The following is a 22,932-nucleotide window of genomic DNA, read 5'->3' as shown; positions in this document are numbered from 1 at the left end:
TAGTTGTTAAATAAACTTTATTTTTGCACGGGGAGGGGTTAAAGGAAAATAAAATTTCTCCCGAGGATGAGCAGCAGCAGGGGGAAGGAGCAGCCCGTGGCTCTCCCACGGCGCTGGGTGGGCTCTCTGAACGGGAGATGCTCGGGGTGCCCACGGTCCCCCCCGGGCGCGCAGGTCCCTAAAGGCACAAGTGTCACTTTGTCCCCTCCCTGCGCGGCTCCGTCACCCCGGAGCAGCCCAGCTTGTGCAAAACCCCCACGTAAAAAAATACCAGTTTTTCAGTATCGAACATCTTAAAAAACTAGAGCTTTGATCAACGTCAGTTCTCCACATCCTTGATTGGAAATCTGGACTGACACCCGGGAAAGCTGCTGGGTTCCACCGGGAGGGGACATTGGCACCAGGAGGGTGGCAGGGAGCAGCACCCGGTTAGTGTGAGGAGGGATTGACCTTTCCACCCGCCCTGCTCAGCCCTGGGTGGGCAGAGGGTCCCACAGGACCGGAGCCCCCATCCCACACTGTCCCTGTCCCCAGGGAAGGGCCAGGCGCAGGATGGGGTCCCAGGCAGGGGGTCTGTGCTCTGTGCCTCCTGCCATCCCCATCCCTTGGGGCTCATCCGGCTGGATGAGAAGCTGAGGGCAGCGCTGAGGTCGGTGCTGGGGGCTAAAGGCTGGGCTCTGTGCTGGCCTCCAGCCGCTGCTGGTACCGCTGCCGGCGCTCACAGCGCGGGCACGACGTGGCCCGGGCTTGGCAGTCCCGGTGGAAGACGGTTTTGCACTCGCTGCACCTGGGAAAACAGGGGAAAAAACACCCACTGTGTTGGTAACATCAGAGCAAACACCAAACTCCTCCTCCCAACCAAACCAGGGAACACTTCCCTATCTTGGGGTTCTCTGAGCCCCAGCCTGGCTCTGGCTCTGGCTCAGGAGGAGCCTTGAGTGCAGGAGCAGCAGCTGCTCGAGCAAAACCTCCACCTCAGCAGCTCCGAGCCGGAAGGAGCGTCGTGGGTGCTGCCGACAGCTGCCAGTGTGGGAGAGAGACCCAGTGAGGTTTGAGCTGAGGTTTGTGCCCTGCTCTCACAGCACTGAGCGGAGCTTCAGAGGTGTGACAACCACCCCTGGAACAACAAACCCTGTGACAGCGACCCTGAGACACCAAACCCTGGACACTGATCCCTTGACACCGATCTCGTGACACCAACCCATGTGGCACTAACACAGTGACACCGACCCTGTGACACTGACCCCAGGACAGCAACCCCTGCGATGGCATCGCTGTTGGGGACCCTCTGCCAGGGCTGGGGCACAGTCGGAGACCCCCACCCTGATGGTGGGACCTGCATGTGGCAGGGACACTGTGGGGACACCAGAGCCACAGAGAGGGGACAGCAGCCAGGATGGTGCTGCCCTTGAGGTGGGAGGTGTCCTAATTGTTCCCTAATCCCTAATCCCTGCTCAGCAGCAGCAGGAACGTGAACAGCCACAGTGACACCCTGCATGGAGCAGCCGGGGGGGACCCCCCGGCTCGGGTGGGGGGCTCAGTGCTGAATCAACAGGACAAACGTCCCCACTACAAGGGCTGAGCTCAGTTTTTGGGTTGTGATCCCCAACTCCCCAGTGGCAGCAAAATGCTGCTCAGCCACATGCCAGCGGGGCAGCCGCATTTATCTTTCAGTGTGCAAATACCTGGTGCACAATCCATGTGTGAACGGCACCAAACACCTTAATTCCCCAAAGGATCCGTGGGAGCAGAGAGCGAAACACCCGGCAGCGTCAGGAAAGGGACCGTGACATCACAGCCGGGATCAAATCGCTCCTGACAGGAGCTGCAAACCCTGAGGGGCTCGGGATAGGGAAAGACTTGTGCATGGACAGGAGGGACTGGGAACGGGAAATATGCATTTTCCCACTGGAATACACTTCTACGTGGCCTGTCCAGATTAGCAGCTGTGGCGGCTGCTCCCCGGGGGTGGGGGGAATTTGGGAAGCTGGTTCCGAGGAGAGCTGGCATCTCCTGCCTCCACCTGCCCGAGCCCCGGCGCAGGAAGCGCCCGAGCTGCGGGAGCAGGAGAGGGTCTCGGGCCCGGGGAGGGGGAGGTTTGTCATTGTTTGAGGTGTTGCAGACACATCCTGCGGCGAGTGTTGGTGTGACCCCGGGGCGGGCAGAGGGGCAGGAAGCCGGGTTTAGCTCCGCGAGGACGGCGGTCGAGCCGCTTTCCTGCTGCACAACCTCCTCCTCGTCCTCCGTCGGGTCGAAAAAGAAAGACGTCAACAAACTTCAGAGCTCGGCTTTACGGGGCACGAGACCTCCAGCCGGCTGCCCGCCGGCTGAGCCACACATGCCGGCGCTTTCCAGAGTCTGGCTGCTCTTTTTCCAGGGAAAACGGGCCCCCTGGGGGTGTTGTTTTCTCGATAACGAGCTCGAAGCTGTCGCTGCAGCAGGGAGGGGAGTGAGCAGCGCTGCTCAGCCACCACGGAAATACTTAACAGCCACCTAACACGGGGCACCCACGGATCCTGCTATCCTTGGTATTTTCTGCAGGTTCTGGGAGGTGCTGCTCACTTTTAGGGATTGCCAGGCAAAGTGAGGCCGTGCAGACCATCGGCCTGTGAAATCTCTCTGCCAGGATTGTGCTCAGTGCCAAATAGGATATGACAAGACAAGAGGAAATGGCCTCAAGTTGCCCCAGGGGAGGTTTAGGTTGGGTATTAGGGAAAATTTCTTCAGGAAAAGGGTTGTCCAGCCCTGGCAAAGGCTGCCCAGGGCAATGGTGGAGTCCCCATCCCTGGGGGGATTTAAAAGCCCTGTGGATGAGGCATTTGGGGACATGGGTTAGTGGTGGCCTTGGCAGTGCTGGGGAATGGTTGGACTGGATGATCTCAGGGGGCTTTTCCAACCTGAACAATTACATAATTCTATGAAATAACCATGGAGACGTGGATCTCTCTCCACCTACAATGGAGCAGGCTCCTGGGCTGGAAGGGTTTGATACTGACTTCTTCAGCAAAACCTGATGGTGGTGGGGATAAACCCCCTCTGCCACCCTCTCCCTGTTCCTGATTCCAAGTTCTGTCCAGCTGCTGCATCCCAAGCCACAGCTGACCCTGCTGCAGGGCAGGTCCCTGCCTGCGAGGGATGGGAGCTCTTTGGGCAGAGGGAAAATCCCAGTGAGAGCCACTGTCACCCCTGTCCTGCTGGGAACATCCTCAGCCTCTTCTCAGCACATCTCACAGCGCTGCCCATTTGGCTCTTTGTTTCCCAGAGAAGCTGTGGCTGCCCCATCCCTGGAAGTGCTCAAGGCCAGGTTGGACGGGGCTTGGAGCAACCCGGGCTGGTGGAAGGTGTCCCTGCCTGTGTCAGAGGGTGGAACTGGATGTTTTTTAAGGTCCCTTCCAACCCAAACCATCCTAGGATTCTATGAAATCCATGTCCAGGCATCCTTCCTCCCCTCCCTGGCTGTAGATGGGGGTAGGACAGTCCCACTGCTGCTTCCCCTTCCCTCCTGCAGCCCCTGGAAGGGGCCAGACTGAATCTGAACGGGAGATGTGCTGGCCAGGTGAGTGAGGCAGGAGCACCTTCCTCCTGCTCCTCCTCCCTCCAGCCCCTCAGCCGCCCACCAAGGCCTTTGCAGGCTGACAGCAAGGTGCTGGTGGCTCTGCATCTTCAGTGTGACATCTTGGCTCTGTGAGGACGGTCCTCTCCTGCCCCAAACAGCCCCGATTGGGTTCAGATCATCCTGGGGCTGATGGGTCCCATGGGGACATGGGCATGAGGACATGGGCACTGTGACAATGAGTCCCAAAGGATGGGGGAACCACGAGGATGTCGCTCCCACAACGACATGGGCAGCACAAGGATGTGGCCCCTGTGAGGACATGGGCACCATGGGGATGTGACTCCCACAAGGACATGGGCACCATGGGGATGTGACTCCCACAAGGACATGGGCACCACGGGGATGTGACCCCTACAAGGACATGGGCACCACAAGAACGTGGGCACCACAATATGGTTTCCATGAGGACATGGGCACTACAACAACATGGGCAGCATGAGAATGTGGCTCCCACAGGGATGTGGGACATGAGGACATGGTTCCCACAAGGACATGGGCACCACAAGAACATGGACACCACAATATGGTTTCCATGAGGACATGGGCACGACAGTATGGTTTCCATGAGGACATGGGCACCATGAGAACATGAGATCCACAATATGTTTTCCACAAGGACATGGGCATTACAAGGATGTGGGGACCATGACAACATGGGCAGCACAAGGATATGGCTCCCACAGGGATGTGGCACATGAGGAACCAGTTCCCATGAGGACATGGGCACCACGAGGACATGGGCATTGCAATATGATTCCCATAAGGATGTGAGCACCACAGTATGGTTTCCATGAGGACATGGGCATTACAAGGATGTGGGGACCATGACAACATGGGCAGCACAAGGATATGGCTCCCACAGGGATGTGGGACATGAGGACATGGCTCCCATGAGGACATGGGCACCATGAGGACATGGGCACCACTGGGATATGGGTACCACTGGGATATGGGCACCACGAGGATACACAACCATGTCAGAGCCATTCCCAGTTCACCCCAAGGCCACATGCCTTCCAAGTGCAGACCCCCGAGGGGGACCCAGGGGCCATCTGGGGCTCCTGGCAGAAGCCAGGCCGTGCCCCTGGGTGTCCTGGCTGCAGGGGGCAGAGGGGGGTCTCACCTGGTGGTAGTGTCGAACTCGAAGGGGAAGATGATGTCGCTGCTGTTGCAGATCTGGCAGATGAAGCCGCGCTGGGTGCACAGGTCGCAGCTGTAGACGTGGTGGGACGCGAACTGGAGCAGGGACTGCAGGAAGGTCTCGAAGACGCCGTCGGCGATCTGTGGGACACGGGGGTCAGTGCTCCTGGAGCCCGGCCCCGCCGGGTTCGTGCTGGGTTACCCCCGTTCTTGGAGCTGCCACGTGAAGGCAAGGCTGTCCTCCAAAAACAACCCACACCCAGGTCGCAATGGGACCCCGGAAAAGTGAGAGCAGGACCCACAACCTGCCAGGATGGGGCTCCTGGCCTTGGAATCACTGAAAAATCCAACTGTTGGGAAACTCCTGCTGAAGAAGCACCATGTGGTGTCTCCACAGACCCTGGGGCGTCTTCACCAGCAACACCCCTACGACAAGGCCAGGTTGGATGGGGCTTGGAGCAACCTGGGTTAGTGGAAGGTGTCCCTGCCTGTGGCAGGGGGTGGGACTGGATGGTCTTTAAGGTCCCTTCCAACCCAAACCATTCTGTGATTCTATGACCATGCAAAGCTCTCACCTGCCTCAGATCAGCGACACTGTATTTGTGGGGACACTCCAAGAGGTAATGCCTGTGATCAAGCCTGCAAAGAAGCACAGAGAAAAAGGAGTAGTTGGTTTCCACCCCATCTCCAACAGCTTTGGAGCAAGGAGGTGCCTGGACAATGCAGATTCCTGAAGAAAATCACTGCAGAGCCTATTCTCCTATTGTGCCACACATCCCAAATCCTGCCACTGGAAATCGTGTGAGAGCATTTCAAAGCAGGGAGGGAAAAAAGAAAATAAATATCTCATCTATTTTCCCAGGTGTTTCCTGTCCAGCCAGAAGCTCCTTGGCCAGGAAGGTGTTTCCTGAGTCACAGCTCAGTGTGCTGACACAGCCAACACACAGATAACTCCTTAGGGCAGATGATATGGAGAGAAAAACCAGCCTGAGCCTTGGCAGCACTGCTCTGACAGGGGGTAGGAGGAGAACCAGGAGACCACGGGGGTGCAAAGAGCAGGGAATGTCACCCAGAGAGGGCCCTCACCGCTTGCTCAGCTCCTTCAGGGCGCCGCTGCGGCACATGATGAGGTAATCCCCCAGCAGCTTCAGCTGTTCCCTGCTCCGCAGGATCCGCCCCATCCTCTCCACGTGCTCGTAGAGGCTCTGGTTGATCAGCTTCAGGTCGATCAGGGGCTGGTTACGGATCTGGGAGAGGAACTTGAGGGCCTGTTTGCACACCTGGGGCACAGAGAGGGGACAGGTGGGCACAGAGCGAGGAGAGGCTCGGAGAGGGGTGGGGGGTGGGCACCTCCAACCTCAGGGAACGCCCAGATGGACATTCAGGAAGTGTGGGCAGATGCCAGAGTGTTTTCCCTGCTCCCTGCATGGACCCAGCCCAGGACTCACCCCTCGTTTCGTCAGGTCCCAGTTGTGGATGAGGCGGGAGGGAATCACGGTCTCGTCATCCCGGTGGCAGCTGTCGCAATAGTAGAGCCCGGAGAAGGCACAGAGCTTGGGCTTGGCGAAGGAGAAGCCGATCTGCCTGGAGCAGCCTGAGGGGAGCAGGGAATGAGAGGGGACCTGAGCCTGCACCCATCACTGCCAGGGCAGGGAGGAACTTTTGGGAGCAGGGAATGGAACAAGAAAGTTTTGGGAAGGGTGGGGGATCAGCTGAAGCACTTGTAGGATGTTCAGTGAGACGTTCCCCAGGCCCTTCCCCGTGGATTGTTGGACCACGATGGTCCAACAGGCACCACTTCATTTTTTCTCCATAAAAAGAAGGCTGGACAATCCCTGAACCCATTTTTATCAATCAAGTGGTTCAATTGTTTGGGTTGTTTTTTTTTTTTAGGAAAACTGAATTCTGGAAATATCCCAGTGGTTTAGGGAAGCCACCAGTGGCTTTGCCCTATTTTACCTTCACTCAGCCCTTTTCTTTCCTGCTGTCATCACAGGGTCCCCAAACCTCATCTTCCAGGGATGAAGTTAGGATGGATTAACCCAAAATCCCCTTTATTATAGCAGTGGGGAATCCAGCTTGGCTTTGACGCCCCACCTGTCACACACTGGGGTGGCAGGAGCTCATCCCTCAAAAACATTCATGGAGATCATGTGCTGCTTTCTGAATTTATAATGAAACCCAGCTCTTATTGCTGATTACCCTGAGATGGAAGGGAATACATCCCAGGCTGGGAGTGGGGTGAAAGCAGGGCAGGCAGATCCCTAAAGAAAACCTACACATAAAAACTGGAAATTTGTCTTTTTGGCTTGTTGCTTCCATCTGTTGGGAGGTGGAAGATGCAGGACAGAGCCTGGAGGGAAAGGCAGAGACCAAACAGACCGGAAAAAAAATATATATGAAAAAAAAGGAGAGAGATTAAAAGAAAAAAACCCAACCTGCTGGAGGGTACAAGAAATATAATTGAGGCAGGAGAGAAACATGAAATTTAATTAACTTAGCGAGGTAAAGAGCAAATTATACCTGCTGTGAAGGTCAGTGAGGGTGCCACCAGCATTGCCCCGTGTGCCGAGAGGCGTCAGGGGAAGGGTAAATGATTGTTTTGCAAAATCAGCTCGTCACACCCATTGCAATCCCTGCTCCTGTGCTGCCTTACTGGAAAAACTGCTCTTGATTGCACTTTCCCCACAGGCTGCGGCCTCAAAATGCCCAGGAAGAGAGTCCTGGGCCTGTGGTCCAGCTAAGGTTGCTTCAATCCCAGTTCCTGACTGTCTGTACCAAAAGCATCTTAAATGGGAGCCCAGCAGCATCCTAGTTGGAGCTGGGCAGGGGTGGGATGGGGATTGTGCCCACAGGACATCAAAGGTGTCACCAACTGGGGACATGAAGCTCCACTGAGAGGCTTTAGTGGTTTGGATGGGGAAACCAGAGAGGCCGTGACTGCTCCATCCCTGGAAGTGTCCAAGGCCGGGCTGGACAGGCCCTGGAGCAACCTGGGCTAGTGGAATGTGACCCTGCCCATGGCAGGGGGTGGGATGAAATGGTCTTTCAGATCCTTTCCAATCCAAACCAAACTGTACCTGCACAGATGAAGCTCTGAGAGTCCAGGCCCTTCTCCATGGGGATGGCCACCAGGTACTGCAGCAAGAAGCCGTTTTCCTTCACGATGTTCTTCAGGACGACCTGGGAGTGCCCATCCAAGCTCCCACCCAGTGTCAGCGCCTCCTCCGCGCTCTCCAGGTAGGCCATGAGGGCCCTTCGGACCAACAGCCTCCACGAGGCTGCTTCCTCTGCGTTCTCAGCCTGCAGCTTCAGCACAGCCTTGGAGGTGATCACCTTGAAGAACGCGGGTCCCCCCAGGCTCGTGTCCGGGAGGATGTCCTGGATGGTCTCTATGCCGTAACTGTTGCTTAAAATTTTGTCATTGTTCCTGATTTTAAAGCACTTCAGAGTTTCGAGGGACAGGGAAAAAATAAAAGGGACCCAGGTTTTGTCCAGGTCCATGTACAGAACAGCCTCTTTTATCGCATCCAGCTCTGGCTTGTGGGCTGGAGTCCAGTCCAAGCTGTTCCCAGGCACGTCGCTGTGCTGGAGAGCAGTGGAGTCACCCTGGACGGGCTGGGCTTCACCTCCATCCTCGGTATACTCCAGAGTCTCCCACTCCTCCTCCTCCAGCTGCGGCCGGCACTTGTGCAGCGCCTCTCGGATCCTGTCCAGCCAGTCCTCGGCCTCATCCCGAGAAGGGGCTCGGAGGTAGAGCTTCTTCCCCAGGAAAACCAGCTCGAAGCGGCCGTCGGAGTGTGTCAGCGCCAGGGACTCGCAGCGCAGCAGGGAGTAGCTCTCCACACAGATCCGATCCTCGTGGTCCAGGAAGAGCCGGAGCTCCAGCGGCGACAGCTCGCAGAAGAACTCCTTCCAGATGCCCATGGCTCCCCTCCGCTCCAGGCTGCCCAGCTTCAGGAGCCCTCGGAAAGGGTTGGAAAGACCTGGGGGAAAAGACGTCTTGGTTTAACCGAAAAAGGGGAAGCCACGAGAGAGAGAGAGAAAAGCCAAGGGGGGCTCAGAGCAAGCAACCCAGAGGCATGGCAGCTTAGAGAGCCTGTCCTGGAGGATGGTGGCATGGGGCAGGAATTGACAGGACCTTGGTCTCCACCATTTGTCCACCTGCACTTGGGTTTCTGTCCATCTGCATTTGGGTTTTGAGGCTGAGAATGAGTGGGATGGCATAAAGAAAAGGTGTCCTGAGGGTGGACAAAACCTCTCCGCCTAAAACTTCCCACCAGAGCCAATCATGGGCTCAGCAATGCCTTGGGAAGCTGCTCCTTTGTCTTCTGTGGCTCTTAGTGCTGCCACCAGCTCACACCAGCCAACAGCTGCTTCCCAAACAGCCCATCACGACCCAGGATAATCCCTGAGCACTGCCCAGGGCAGGCACTGGACGGAAGCAGGGGGTGGCACGTACCCATCTGCCGGCGGTGCACCACGCTGAAGCCCTTTTGCTCCCGTTCTGGGGACATTTTGGGTTTCCCACTCTCCGAGGAGGGCACCGAGAGCCTCTCCAAGTCAAGGGCACTGATGAGCCCCGGGGCCAGCCCCTCACTGTCCCCCTCGGGCCCGAAGCCATTGGTGTTGGCTGTGCTCCCACTGCTCTCTCCTGGGGAAGGTCTGTAGAAATCATCTTCTGAGATCCAGCTCTTTCTTTTCTGTTAAAAAATTAAATATAGTAATTATCAAACTTATCGAACACCTTGTGCCCCTCAAACACACACATCCACAAAGATCCCTCCTCGGGGGCTGCTCCTGCACAGACCAAATTCCAGGCACTGATGTGTGGGATCCAGTGGGAGGTTCCTCTGCCCATGGCAGGGGAGTGGAACAAGATGAGCTTTAAGGTCCCTTCCAACCCAAACCATTCCATGATTCTCTGCTGGCCATTCCCAGGAGGATGGCTCCCCCTGCTCTCTCCAGTCAGGGAATGCTCCATGGGACTGTGTCAACAGCTGGGAAATACTGGGATTCTATCCTGGTGGGATTATAAAGTGCAAAATCAATCAGTTCTCTCCCCCTAAAATCACTGTGGAGGGAGAGCACATTCCCTGCAGTGACCACAGGCATTTGGAGTGTTCTGATGGAAGGTGGGATTCCAGCCCTGCCATGGAACAGCATGAGCTTGCCTGGAGCAGCAGCACCAGCCATGTTCCAAGAGGAGCAGAGATGGGGAGAGGTACAGAGAAGATGTTCAGGATGAAATAGAAGACCTGTGGCTCACAAACACCCAGCCTGAGCCACACAGGGAAAAAATAAAGCAGGGAAGGCAGAAGAAACCTTTGTCTGCTATGTCAGGAGGGGAAGAGACCCATGGGCAGAAGAAAACGTGGCTGTAACTTCTCCAGGAGTTCTTCTGGCTACAAGAATCACAGAATCATTCAGGTTGGAAAAGCCCTCCAAGATCACCAAGTCCAACCTGTGACCGATTCCTCCTTGTCAACCAGACCAGGGCACTGAGTGCCACGTCCAGTCATTCTTTGGACACTTCCAGGAATGGGGATTTTACCACCTCCCTGGGTAGCCCTTTCCAACCCTTTCAGTGAAGAAATTCCTCCTGAAAGGCGCAAGGTTCTGGGACAAGGTCCCTGAACAAACAGCAGTAGGAAAAAACCCAGCTCAGTGCCCTGGCACGAGGGAGCAGCATCCCTACACTCAGGGCTGCGTCCCACCGGGAATGTCCTCTCAACTTCCCTTCCCAGCTTTCCAAGAGCCTTTTATCCTGAATAACAAGGTAAGTGAGAGCACAAGAGCTGTCACCACCCTGTGGCAGGATCACGGGGGGTGGTGGTGCAGCTCCTGCAGCTCATGGCTTACTCCCGGGGCAGGAATGCAGGTTGCTCCGTGAGTCATGGGAGAGCAGGGGGAATTTCCTGTTGACACAGTATGTTATACATAGATTAGGTCAAACTGGCTCAAGGCCACGAGGAAGCAGCGGAAACGGGATAAGCGGGAGGGAACTGAAAGGAGCAGAGAGCAGGAATGGTCTGGGGGGTATGAGGTATATCTTAACCTCACCAGGGTGGAAAGGATGGGAACCAGCATGGAAACAATGGGAACCAGGACGGAAAAGTCAGTAACAAATTAGACAGAGGACGAGGCTGTTCAAAGAGTTTCCTAAAAGCAAAAGCGAGTGGATGTGGATCAGCTCCCTGTGGCAGCAGGGGAAATCCGCTGCTGCTGAAGCCCAACACCCGGGAATGCCATCCCCCTCTGGGAACAGATGTGCTGCAGGAGGGTTTTTCCGCTGGGAAACTACTTCGTTTCCTGTCCAGTCAACCCTTTTCCTCCTCTTACGTGGACCATAAAGGAAGAAAAGTCCCCATGAGAACCTCGATTCCGGGGCTGTTTTATCTCTTGCACACAGCCCATGGCCAGATTTGTGTGAGAGCTCATCTCTCTCCAGATATCCTTAACAAACTTCCTGCTGCAGCCACTCCTGGAGAGGGGTGACTGACAGGCCAAGCAGGGCTTCAAAGGCTTTGGTGTCTCTTTTACCAGAGAATACAGACTTTGACCCAATTTCTTCCAGAGCACCTGCATGGATACTACTCCACGGAGTCCAGGAAGATGCTTGTGGAGTGGGGAGCATCACTGGCAACCAAGTGGGAGCAGCACAGAAGATGGGAGTTTGGAGAAATCCACCCCTGGAAGTGTTCAGTGCCAGGTTGGGTGGGCTTGGAGCAACCTGGTCTAGTGGAAAGTGTCCCTGCCCATGGTAGGCGGTCAGAACTGGATGAACTGGATGATCTTTAGGGTCCCTTCCAACCCAAACCATTCTGGGATTCCCAAATTCTATGAAACCGCTGCCTACTCAAAAAACCATCATGAGTTTTGTTTTTCCTTTTCCATTAGGTCGGGGAGCAAAACACCAAGGAGATGGGAAGGCAAGGAGCTGTAAGACCTACCGGACAGCCCAGCAGTGGAGAGAGGAGGTACTCGGCCGTGGGACTCCGGACTGCCAGGCTGCCCTCGCCGCTGCCGTTCTCCCCTCTGCTTGGACCATCCCTCCGTGGGGCTGGAATGCTGGCTGTGCCACCAGCATCTCCCTCCTCATGGCTGGTGGGTGCTGTGTCACCTGTTGGAGTGGAGCTGTTGGTGCCGGGGGGTGGTTCCTGGTGCACTCTGGGGGTTGGTGCCGGGGGGCCCGCGGGCGGCCGGGGGGAGCAGCCCAGCACGCTGGGGACCAGCCGTCCCTCCGGAGCCTCCGGGCTCGGCCTGGCTTTGCTGAACTCGGACAACACCCTTGAAAGGGAAAAATGATTGGTTTTAATGCAGCTGCAATGGCCAAAACCTGTAAAACCCCCCCAGTTATTGTAAATTATAATGGTGCAAAAAGGGCTCGGCAGCACTGCCGGCCTCCATGGGCTGGCAGCATAGCGTGGCTGGAAAATCCCAATGATGCCAACAGAAAAATGTGGGATTTGTGCCCCACAGAGCAGCGTCAGCCCCACGGCACGGCAGCAGGACCCTGCCTGCAATGGGAGCATTCCCCAGTTACACACATTAAAGGGGTTTGATTCGAGGGATGCAGGGAGTGCTGGGTGCTCCCACAGCCCCAGCCCCACGTATGGCTCCTGGACGTGAATCCAGCCTTGGACCATGTGCCAAATTTCAACTGTTTTCGTTAATGAGCAATTAATAGTGGAGCCTGGCCAGAGGAGTGGCTGTTCTCATGGCCCCACTTCACTGCCAGCCCCAGAATCAAACCAGCCCAAGATTAAAACTTGAAACAGCATCTCCATCACGAGTTTAATCCAATCAAGGCAGGTTCTTCCAGGACCTTTGAAAGATGCAAAATCCTGGAAGTAGGGAATGATGCTGTTATAGATGGGGGAGCACAGCCTGCAGCTCTAAACCCTCCTGAAGACCTTCACTGGGAAGATGCATCACCCCTAGGCTGGGCTCCCTCAGAGTCACATTTTAAAGGTGGCACGGAAAATATTTCCTGACTACTCAGAGCTTATATAACCCTGGAAATCTTTGTGTTGGATGCTTGGCAGGAATAAATCACAAGGATGACAAACCAACAACCTCCCTCCTCTGAATGATCTGCAGAAGCTGCAAATTATAACCCTCCCTGTGACCAAACTCATTTCTTTCCCCTCACGGAAAGCCCTGGAGCAACCCCCAGCATGCACCAGGGAGATGTGACATTCCTGAAACCAGGGAGCAGCATTTTTCAGACGTTTCTGCCCTGCTAAAGAGGACACACACACACTTCAGAGGCCATGAGCTCATTTGCAGTGGCAGCAGGGGCTCAGTGAGCTGTGCCGAGCGGTTCGTAAAAACAACGAAGGCCCTTTCCAGGAGGGAAAAAAATAGCTTGTGAAAGAAAAACAGGGAGAAAGGCTTCCTTCTTATAGAGAGAAAATAATGAGAGCCCAGAGAGGGTTAAAAATCCCTTTGGAGAGGAGAGCTGGGGCAGGACTCACTCTTGCAGTGACCTGTCCAGGTCCTCGGCGGTGGCCGTGCCCAGGTCGGAGTCGCAGGACAGCGGCTCCTCGCTGCGCTCGGGGCTGCGGGCACAGGGAGCCGGCGGGACGCTGTCGGAGCCCAGGCTGGAGGAGAGCTGGGATGAGCTCGTGGTGTTCAGGCTCAGCGAGGATGACGTGAGCTTGATCTTGCTGCTGGCTTTGCTGATGGGCAGCACCGAGGGTTGGATCTCGATCTCGTCCGACCCCGACGACTGCGAGATGGAACCCAGCGACGCTTTCCTGCGGGGCTCGGATGTGAGGGGCTCCAGCAGCTCCGAAACGGGACACAGACCCGACAGGGACAGGGGGGTGATGGTCCACTCATTCAGAACTGCTGATTTATAGGACAGCTCGAAGGTTAGGGATGATAAACCCTGCAAGTAGCAGAGGAGAAACTCGCACTCCTCGGCATCCAGGAGCAGAGCGGGCGCTTGGTAGTACTCGGACAGCCGGGAGCGATCCCGCAGGAGCAGCTTCAAGTAACACTCCATGAGCCCATCGTTCAGTGCCAGCCTCAGCCAGGCACGGCAGCGACCCACGTCTGTGTTGATAAACATGAGCTGTTCCAGCTCCGAGACAATATTCCTGGGAAAAAGGAGGACAAAGGACAGAACAGGACGTGAGCGGCTCCGTTTAGGTCCATCACGGGGCACAGGAGAAGCAAAGCCTCCACTGGGAACTGCCCAACCTGCTCTGCTATGGGCAGTTTAGAAGCTGGGATAAAACAGGCTGTGGAAAATTTCGTTCCTTCATAGAAAATGTGGTTTGCCATGGAGAAAAATAGCTCCTGAATGCCCCAAAGTTAAATATGTTGGTAAGGACCCAAGGCAGCCCTTGGGTGCCTCGGCTTCTTCTCCTCTCTCTGGCTGGAGGCATCTCCCACCCATTGCTTGTCCTGGACCAAGGATGCAGAGGGGGGAATTCCTGCTGTCCCTGCATATTAGTGGGGTTTGCGCTGGCTGGATCCTCCTTGGTGACAACCACGTGTCTAAATCCTCACTTCAAATTTAAAAGCAGCCAAAACACAGTGAAAACTGCTGTGGCAGCCCCAAAAAACAACCTGGCTTGGGTCGACCTCCTCAAGCAATCTCAGCCTCTGGAATTCAACTGTTCTTCCCTAAAATCCAACAGCGACACCACGGTCCCTGGATCCCGCCTGCTCCCAGCTCACACCGGCACCACAGATGCCTCAAAAACCAGGGCAAAAGTTTTGTAAGACTTCTTTTTTAATCTGTCTCTCAAGACAGAAGAAAAAAACCTTCAAAGGGCATAAAAATATCCCCTGTAGAATGTGAAAGAATTATTTTCATCCACTCTTTCATAATTCAGGAGTCGGCGATGGGGCTGGATGAGGCTTTCAGAACAATTTGTGTGTGGGCTGTTATTTACTGTGGGAGAACTTAGCTTAGGGAGTGGCTCAGAAAAACCCCAGTAAATAGTAGTCACCCAGAGAGACCTCCTCAAAGGCTGGTTGGGATGTGGGGAAACGGGGCCAACCAGCCCCAGTAGATCCAGGTCAGGAGAGAGACCAGACCCCTGCATGTGCATCCCATAACTGGCTGCTGCCGGACACCACTGCAGTCACTGGGGTTCCATGGGGACCTGGAACCACCACATACAGCCTGGCACCCCAAAATAAATAAGAAAGGGGTGTGTCTTCACAATTCATCCCTCAACTGTTTGGGGACATCAGCTCATCCCCAGCACACGCTCAGAGGGGCCATAGGGGGCCCAGCCCTTCTACCTCCAACCCCTCAAACCCCTGTGAGAGCATCTCTTCCCCAAACTGAACGGACTGAGCATGCAGGATGGGGTAGAGATGCACTGAGCCATCCTGCTGTCCACCATTCCCTGAATTTTACCGCACCAAAGACAAGGGATAAACGCGAGCGCGCAAATCCCTTTCAGCAGCAACAGGCACTCACCGGTGGGTGATGCTCTTCAGCAGGCCCCAAAAGACCGGCTGGGGAAGGGGTCCCCGACCCCCTGATTTCTTCCCTTTCCCCCCAGTCTGTGCCTTGATGTGCTTGGCCTTCAGCCCGTGCACAAAAACAGCTTCCAGGGCGCTGCAGAGCGTGTTGGCGTTGCCGTCATCGCTGGTGACGACGGCGTCCGAGCTCACGTACTGCTTCTGCAGAGCCTTGATGGCATTCACCAGCTGCTTCTTGATCAGCTGAAAGGCAGGAGGTGCGTGTTTGGATCATAAAAAGAAAATGATTAGGAAGGTTTTCATGTAAAAGGGCTCAAAACCAGCAAGGCTCATTCACAGCAAAGCACCACGCGATTCCTGCCTCATCCTTTGCAGTGGCTGAACTGGGAGCACTGTAGCTGAACTGGGGTCTCACACTCTTGGCATTACAGTTTATGTAGCTTATTTTGTTAAAAAAATAATAATTAATGCAATTTTGTGGTGTTTCAGAGCTGGGGGTGCTTTTGGAGCGCGTGGTGCTTCCTCTGCAGGCAGCAAATGGCTTAAGGGGGTAGGGAAGGCACTTTCTCAGGGGAAACACGAGGATTAAGTAAGTGTGGGTGAGAAAGGAGAAGCTCAGAGGAGGGAACAGAGCCCCTGAGCTCGTGCAGGTCAGCCCAAGCAGCATGTGACATGTGACACGCTGACGGGTCCCACCACAGCAGAAATCAAAGCCATCGACCTTGCCGGCCGTGCTGGTTAAACCTCAGGCACTGCTGGGGATGGGCCCCCAAAACAGAGGGGTTTGGAAGGACACTGGGGTTCAGCTGCTGCCTTTGAAGAGACTCAGCAGGTTCTGAAGCCAGAACTTGGGATTTTTACCTTCCAGCAGCTTTGCTTCCCTCTCCCACCAGTCAAAAGCAGGAAGTTCAGTGAATTTTACGCTGGTGGAGAGGATTTTTTTCCTCATGCAGCTGAGCCTGGGTGTCTCAACCAACCTTATTTCGAATCCAGGTTGTGTTTCCAAGCAGGCACTTGGAAAACACCACAAATTCCTCTGGGGCCCCACCATGTTTCAGCATCAGGCAGCATTCCAGGCAAACGCTGAACATTCCCTGACCAGGGCTTGGACAGACTTTGATTTGAGCCTGGGTTGGCTGCACAAACCCATATTAAATTTCCAGCCTGGGATATTTTTTTCAGCATCTAAATAAGATTTCCAGCAGCTGGAGCTCAAGGACAACAGTGAGAGGAGTGTGTCCCTTATTGGGGTGCTGTTTTCCAGCTGCCCCCCAGGTCTGCTGGCCCAAGGAAGGAGCACCACGGGCTGAGAGGATTAAAGAGTGCAAATGATTTTATCAGCCACACACGGAGTCATCCTGCTGTGGGATGAATTAAACACTCAGGTTTAACTGCTGCTGTTGATATTGTTAAAGGTGTTTAAACTCCCAAAGTTGGGTGAAGAGACCCCAAACTTGGGGGCTGACAACACCCCTTCACCCAGGTATTGAGGTTGAGCACCTTCCCTGCCCCACCCACGTGGGGTCTTGCAAAGCCCTGGTGTGACTTAACCCACACACTCTTTATTTCCTTTAATCCCCCTGCCCAGACAAACCATCCCAATCCCAGCTGGCAGCACCTACAAGTCCTACCACGTCCCCAGCAGTGACTGGAGTTGCTCTGGGCAGTACCTGGAGCTATGTGGGGAGCACTGGGGGGGGTCTGGCTCACCTGTATGGCTTCCTTGGGATCATCGAGGTGGTTGGAATGCATCTCCGCTGCTGCCGCTCCCAGTGCCGGGTGCTGCCTTCACATGTCACCTGGGGACAAGGAGGAGATGTCTGAGCACCCAGTGGGGTTACACCCGACTCACCTGCCAGGTGAAGGGCTTCTGGTGCCACGCAAAAGGGGTGGATCATGCACCGAGGAATTCTGCAGGTGCTCATGGCTAGGATGCTGCTGGATCCGAGCTGGGAGTGAGCTACGACCTCATGAAAAGGTACCACACTTTCCAGGGACCAGGAGAGTTTTGGGCAAAACAGAGCATGGCCAAGAGCCTGGGAGGGAGTAATTAACCCCTGCAAGGTTCCAGCAGGCAGCCCCCAGGCTGGGTGAGCTGCCAGGCAGGTCCAGCCAGCAGCACCACACGCAGGGCCAGGGACTGCTGCCCTTCTCCCTGTGTCACCTGCAACGCCTGAGCCTGAAGGATGGCACCCAAAAACCATGGGAGTGGCATGAGGTGGCCTGGACAAGGGGGTGTCACCCCTCAGCAGGCTGTGGGGAGATGTGAGGAGCTCAACCCAGCTGGGACAGACCCTCTGGGCACAGAGCCGTCTGGGAAGATGGGAAAGAATCATGGAATCTCAGAATGGCTTGGGTTGGAAGGGACTTTAAGGACCATCCAATTTCACCCTCTGCCATGGGCAGGGACACCTTCCACTAGCCCAGATTACTCCAAGTCCTGTCCAGCCTGGCCTTGGACACTTCCAGGGATGGGGCAGCCACAACTTCTCTGGGCAACTTGTGCCAGGGCCTCACCACCCTCATGGGTAATAATTTCTTCCCAATATCCAATCTGAATCTCCTCTTAGTTTAAACCCATTCCCCCTTTTCTTGTCGCTTGTCTGCCTGTGTAAAGTCACTCTCCACCCTTTCTATAAGCCCCTTTAAGCACTGGAAGGCTGCAGGTTCTCCACGAGGCAGATAAATCCCAGGACTTTCCCACTCCGGGGGGTGCAGATGCCAGGGCTGCTCTGAGGCTTTGGTGGGAGACAGAGAAAAACCAGTGCCCTCCCACTATGGGAAACCCTGGAAAACCAGATGTGAGCAGGCAGTGGCAGCCTGGCTGGGTCACCTGCCACTGCAGGGGGTTTGCAGACAACAAGGGACCTTTGACTTCTGACTCTTGGCTTCCTGCCCTGTTTCTCTCTGGGAGCCATTTGCCGAAACCGAGCTGTGCCTGGAGCCCCTGAGGGCAGAACATGCAGCTGTCAGAGAGACACCCATGGCACAGCTGGATCCCTGACTAAACACCATGGATCCCAGCATGGAAAAGGGTCCAAGAGCTGCTCCAGCACCTGCTACTGCCCCAAGTTTCCTAAGGATGTGAGAGGTTGGAGGAGGAATTTATTCACAGAACCCCAGAATCGTTCGGGTTGGAAGGGACCTCAAAGCCCACCCAATCCCACCCCCTGCCATGGGCAGGGACACCTTCCACTAGCCCAGGTTGCTCCAAGTCCTGTCCAACCTGGCCTTGGACACTTCCAGGGATGGGGTAGCCACAGTTTCTCTGGGCAACCTGTGCCAGTGTCGACCTCCCTCCCAGGGAAGAATTTCTTGCCAATATCCCATCTAACCCTGCCCTCTGGCAGTGGGAAGCCATTCCCTCTTGTCCTATTAAGCTATTCCCTTAAGTTGGAATCACTTGCCATCCAAGGAGGAGAGCCCAGCATTGGCCACAGGGTTGGATATGCCCCTGGCAGACAATGGCCTTGGAATGGGCATCAATGTTTTTTAGGTTTTATTTCCAAGCCAACACAAAAATCTCAGAGCTTTCCCTGAGCAGAGCTGATGGCATCAACCTGCCCCTCTCCTGCCAAGCCTGGGCAGAACTGTGCTTTACTGAGCAGCTCCTACATGGCCATGGCCAGTCCCAAGGGCAGTGGTGGTCCAAACCCAGAGCAGTTTAAACCCAGAGCAGCCCAAATCCAGAGCAGTTTAAATCAGGAGCAGCCCAGACCAAGAACAGCCCCTGCAGGTACCCCACCAGCCACTCCTGCTGGGAGCAGCAGGACAAGAGCTCTTTGGGGCCAAACCTTGGATTGATCCTCAGTGTTTCCAGAGTTCACAGACAATTTCAGAGAAAAGGAAACTGTTTTCGCCACAACTTGTCATAAGATTTCCTCCCTTTGGGTTGCAACACAGAAATGGGAGAGTGCAGGGATTACAGGGAAGTTGACCTCTGGCTCAAGAGGCTGCTGGGGGGTTTGGGGAGCGAGGCAACCTCTAAGTGGCAGCAGTGGTTGATGAGGACAGCAGAGAGCCATCCCCATCTCTGCCCTCCATCCAGGAGGCTCTGGCTGCTTGGGGCTGAACAACCTCTGCCCCTTTTCCCACCACATCCTGCTACACCCTGTGAACAAGAGACACATCCCACCTGAGACACTGAGGGTGGGAGAAGACCCGAGGGTGGGCATAGGGTAGCATTTCTCATGCCCAGAGAGGCAGCACAGGTGTTTCAGTTCCAGGACTGCAGTCACCACCTGTGCTCTTGGCATTGGCCACCCTGACATCCTGAGCCGGTCACAGGGAAAGGGGTGACAGCGGTGGTTTTGCAAAGACCTCCTCTAAGTTTTACAAAAACCCTGCCTAAGTTTTACAAAGCGAGTGTTATTCCCCCAAAAGACATGTTCCTTTGCCAGCATCACCTCTCCCAGCAACTGCAGCAGGCAAGACACTGAAGACACCCGCCGCCTTCACCACAGGACTCTCCACTCCCACCACGACCAGTCTGACCAGTTTGTTCCAGCGCCACGAATCCACGCGGCACCACTTATGTTGGGACAACATTTTCCTGAATAATGAGTGCAAGGAACCAGCTCCAAGGTGGATTTCACCCAAGACTTGTGTTGGGAGGAAATTGGGGAACACAGGGAGATGATTGGCAGCCCTGGCACTGGCGCTAGAAGGAACCAGGGGGCTCTGGAGCACGACCAGGCAGATCCTGGAAAGCCACGGCTGTTCCCTGTGATCTTGAAGGCATAAGAGACAGGATGGATGTGCAAACACAGACAAGCCCATCTACAGCAGAGAAAACCCACGAGGTTTCCCAGCAGTCACCACCCCCACAGCTCGAGTGAAAATCAAACAAGTGAGGAACAGCCCCAGAGAAGGAGTTTGACCTACCGAGGAGGAGAGACACTGGCACAAGGGCAGAGCTGCTGCTTTCCCAAACTGCTGCAAAAACAGCCAGATTCTTTGGGATTCTTGCTGGAATCAAGCCTCGTGCCAGCAGAGGCAGAGCCCCCCATCCCAGAGCTCGGCTCCTCGGTCTCCCAAGAAGTGAGTTATAAATAAACAGCAGGTCACTGCCTGTGCTCAGCGGGTGGAAAACAACAGCCCACGACGGCGGCATGAGCTGGTGACTCAAGGCCTGGACACGGGGCCAGTCATTTTCCAAGCACGAGGGCTGTGCCAGTCACCTTCTGCCCCAGGACACGGGGGCTCTGACGGGATAGTGGGTCCAAGGGCCAGTGTGGGGACAACTCTGTCCTCCTACCCAGCTCCCGCATTCCACCCCGGCCACACTAAAAACACAAGCTGAGCCCAGGCAGAGGCAGCCTGGCAGCAGGGGAGGCAGCTGGCATGGCTGGTGGGGTGGCTGGGTGGAGGATAAAACCCCTTGGAAAGAGGTTGACAAGGGTTAGGGCTGGGCAGATCACCCTCGTGGTCTGACTTTGGTTCCTTCCCTGAACCCAGCCTGGCCTGAGGCAGCACTGCTGTGATTCCCGGGGCAGGAACACAGGCCTGGCACAAGGAACAGGTCCATCACACCACCCTCATCCCTACAGAACCGTCTCCTCGCAGCTCACAAACCTGCTGGTGGCCAGGGAAGCGTCGTCGCCGATGAACCCTCTGAGTTCTGCCCTGCGGGAGCTCAGGAGCAGCCGGGGCAGGAGGAGCAGCCACCGAGCTCCCAGCCTGGATGGTGAGACTGCGCTTCCCAACACTCCAAACCGGGAATTCCCTTCAACCTGTTGCCTACTCCTGCACCAGGCTACAATTTGCCGGAGCCGCAGGGAGAGCTGGGGTTGATTTTCCGAGGGAGCCGCCGCGCAGGGGCGAAGCGGGTTCTGAAACCCCCAGCGTGTCGAGGCAAGGTGTTCCCAGATTTAATACTCCCAGTTTTCGTGTCCCTTCGGATTCCCAGCGCTGGAGTTTCCCAGTTGGTTTTCCCGGTGCCATCCGGCAGAGCGGGGGGTTCGCATCCGTGGGGATGGGAGACAGGGGGTCACTGGAAGGGAAAGCAACAAGGAGACGACTTTTTAAACTCTGTATTTTCACAAGAACTACTTTCACCTTCAGCGAAAACCCCGTGGTTTATTGAGGATGGAATGCCTGATAAACCAGGGAAAGCTGCAGGGACCCCACAGGCAGTGGGATCTCAGGCCAGTGGAGGAACAGGCTGAGAGGTTTGGGGTGTCAGTGCTGGTGGGAGGGGATTGAGGACCAGGCACCAATCCCCTGTGGGACCCCACGGAAGGGTGCACCTGACCTGCTGCCACCCCACCCTAACCCTGGGCTGTGTGGGGCCTGGCACGGGTGGGCTGGGGGTCTGGGGGCCGCTGGGTGGGGAGAGATCGGGCCCTGCCTGGGGAAGTGCAGGCAGGCCTGGTGTGGGGAAGGGTCAGTGGCCGTGGGGAGCTGGAGGGGGGCAGTGTTTGCTTGCACCACTCTGCACCCCCTCACCCTGCACCCCATCAGACACCTCATCACCCTGTACCCATGGCCCCCATCACCTGCACCCCTCGTCAGACACCGATCACCTGCACTCCCTGTCAACTCACAATCACCCTGTACCCCCTGTCAGACCCCCATCACTCTGTGCCCCTTGTCAGACCCCTCACCCTGTGCCCCCATCACTCCGTACCCCTTGTTAGACCTCAATCACCCTGTACCCCTTATCAGACCCCCGCTCTCTGCGCGCCCCGTCTGCACCGCACGGGCCCTCCCCTGCACCGCACGGACGCCCAACACCCCGCACGCCCCGTCCGCACCCCAACACCCCTCACGCCATGTCAGACCCCCCTCACACCGTCCCCCCCGCTCCCACCCCCGCTCCCACCCCCCCTCACCGGCTCCGCGCCTCCGCCCGGGGAACCCGGAAATGCCGGGAGCGCGCACGTCCCGCCCCTCGTGACGTCACCGCGCAGCCGGGCCACGCCCCTCCCGCCTTCCCGCGGGCACCGCGCGGGGGCGCGCGCGGGCACCGGGACGGGGCCGCACGGACACCATGGAATGTCCTGGGCTGGGAGGGAGCGCAGGGAGCGTCCGCTCCGACCCCTGGCCCTGCACAGACACCCCAGCAATCCCACTCTGTCACTCGGAGCGTTGTCCAGACGCTCCTGGTGCTCTGGCAGCCTTGGGGCCGTGCCCACTGCCCTGGGGAGCCTGGTCAGTGCCAACCACCCTCTGGGGGAAGAACCTTTTCCTGAGATCCAACCTGACCCTCCCCTGACACAGCTCCAGCCGTTCCCTGGGTCGTGTCACTGACCACAGAGAGCAGAGATCGGAGCTGCCCCTCCACTGCCCCTGGGGAGGAATTTGAAAACACCAGTGAGGTCTGACCTCAGTCCCCTCGTCTCCTGCTGAACAAACCAAGTGACCTCAGCCTCCTCATACACCTTCCTCTCAAGGCCTTTCATCACCTTCAGGCCTCCTTTGAATGCTAATATTCAGTGTCTTCTTTTATATTGTGTCCCCCCAAACTGCCCCAGTATTGCAGGTGAGGCTGCCCCAGGTCACAGCAGAGCGGGACAGTCCCTTCCCTCTGGGCCCGATGCCCCCCAGGACAGGGTTGGCCCTCCTGGCTGCCAGGGCACTGCTGAGTCATGGCCAACTGGCCACCCACCAGGACCCCCAGAGCCCTTTCCTGCAGCTGTTCTCCAGCCTCTCATTCCCCAGTCTGTACAAACACGTGGAAACAGCCACACACACACAGACACTTCCCCCCTTCCTCCCTGCTC

The 22,932-nt window shown here is 56.2% G+C and overlaps 1 protein-coding gene across 2 annotated transcripts; it reads right to left on the bottom strand.

The window, feature by feature from the left end:
• PLEKHM1 (pleckstrin homology and RUN domain containing M1) lies at positions 1-22,102 on the bottom strand. 2 transcript variants are annotated; one of them, XM_027701168.1, is made up of 13 exons: positions 22,042-22,102; positions 20,783-21,200; positions 16,919-17,007; positions 15,204-15,451; positions 13,237-13,863; positions 11,710-12,046; positions 9,219-9,459; positions 7,837-8,742; positions 6,205-6,350; positions 5,843-6,036; positions 5,332-5,395; positions 4,740-4,897; positions 1-787 (listed from the first exon to the last, which is right to left on the bottom strand). In XM_027701168.1, the coding sequence occupies exons 3-13, from the start codon at positions 16,958-16,960 to the stop codon at positions 664-666; spliced, it is 3,087 nt and encodes a 1,028-aa protein (XP_027556969.1). In that variant the 5' UTR covers positions 16,961-17,007; positions 20,783-21,200; positions 22,042-22,102; the 3' UTR covers positions 1-663. The 2 variants fall into 2 exon arrangements, with proteins under 2 accessions (XP_027556969.1, XP_027556970.1); XM_027701169.1 differs by lacking the exons at positions 20,783-21,200; positions 22,042-22,102 and adding an exon at positions 20,093-20,233.
• Positions 22,103-22,932: the final 830 nt, after the last annotated feature.

This window comes from Neopelma chrysocephalum, unplaced genomic scaffold, assembly GCF_003984885.1.
Source record: "Neopelma chrysocephalum unplaced genomic scaffold, ASM398488v2 Primary Assembly neopelma1_150, whole genome shotgun sequence".
NCBI lineage: Eukaryota > Metazoa > Chordata > Aves > Passeriformes > Pipridae > Neopelma > Neopelma chrysocephalum.
This window is presented reverse-complemented; position numbering and strand designations above follow the sequence as displayed.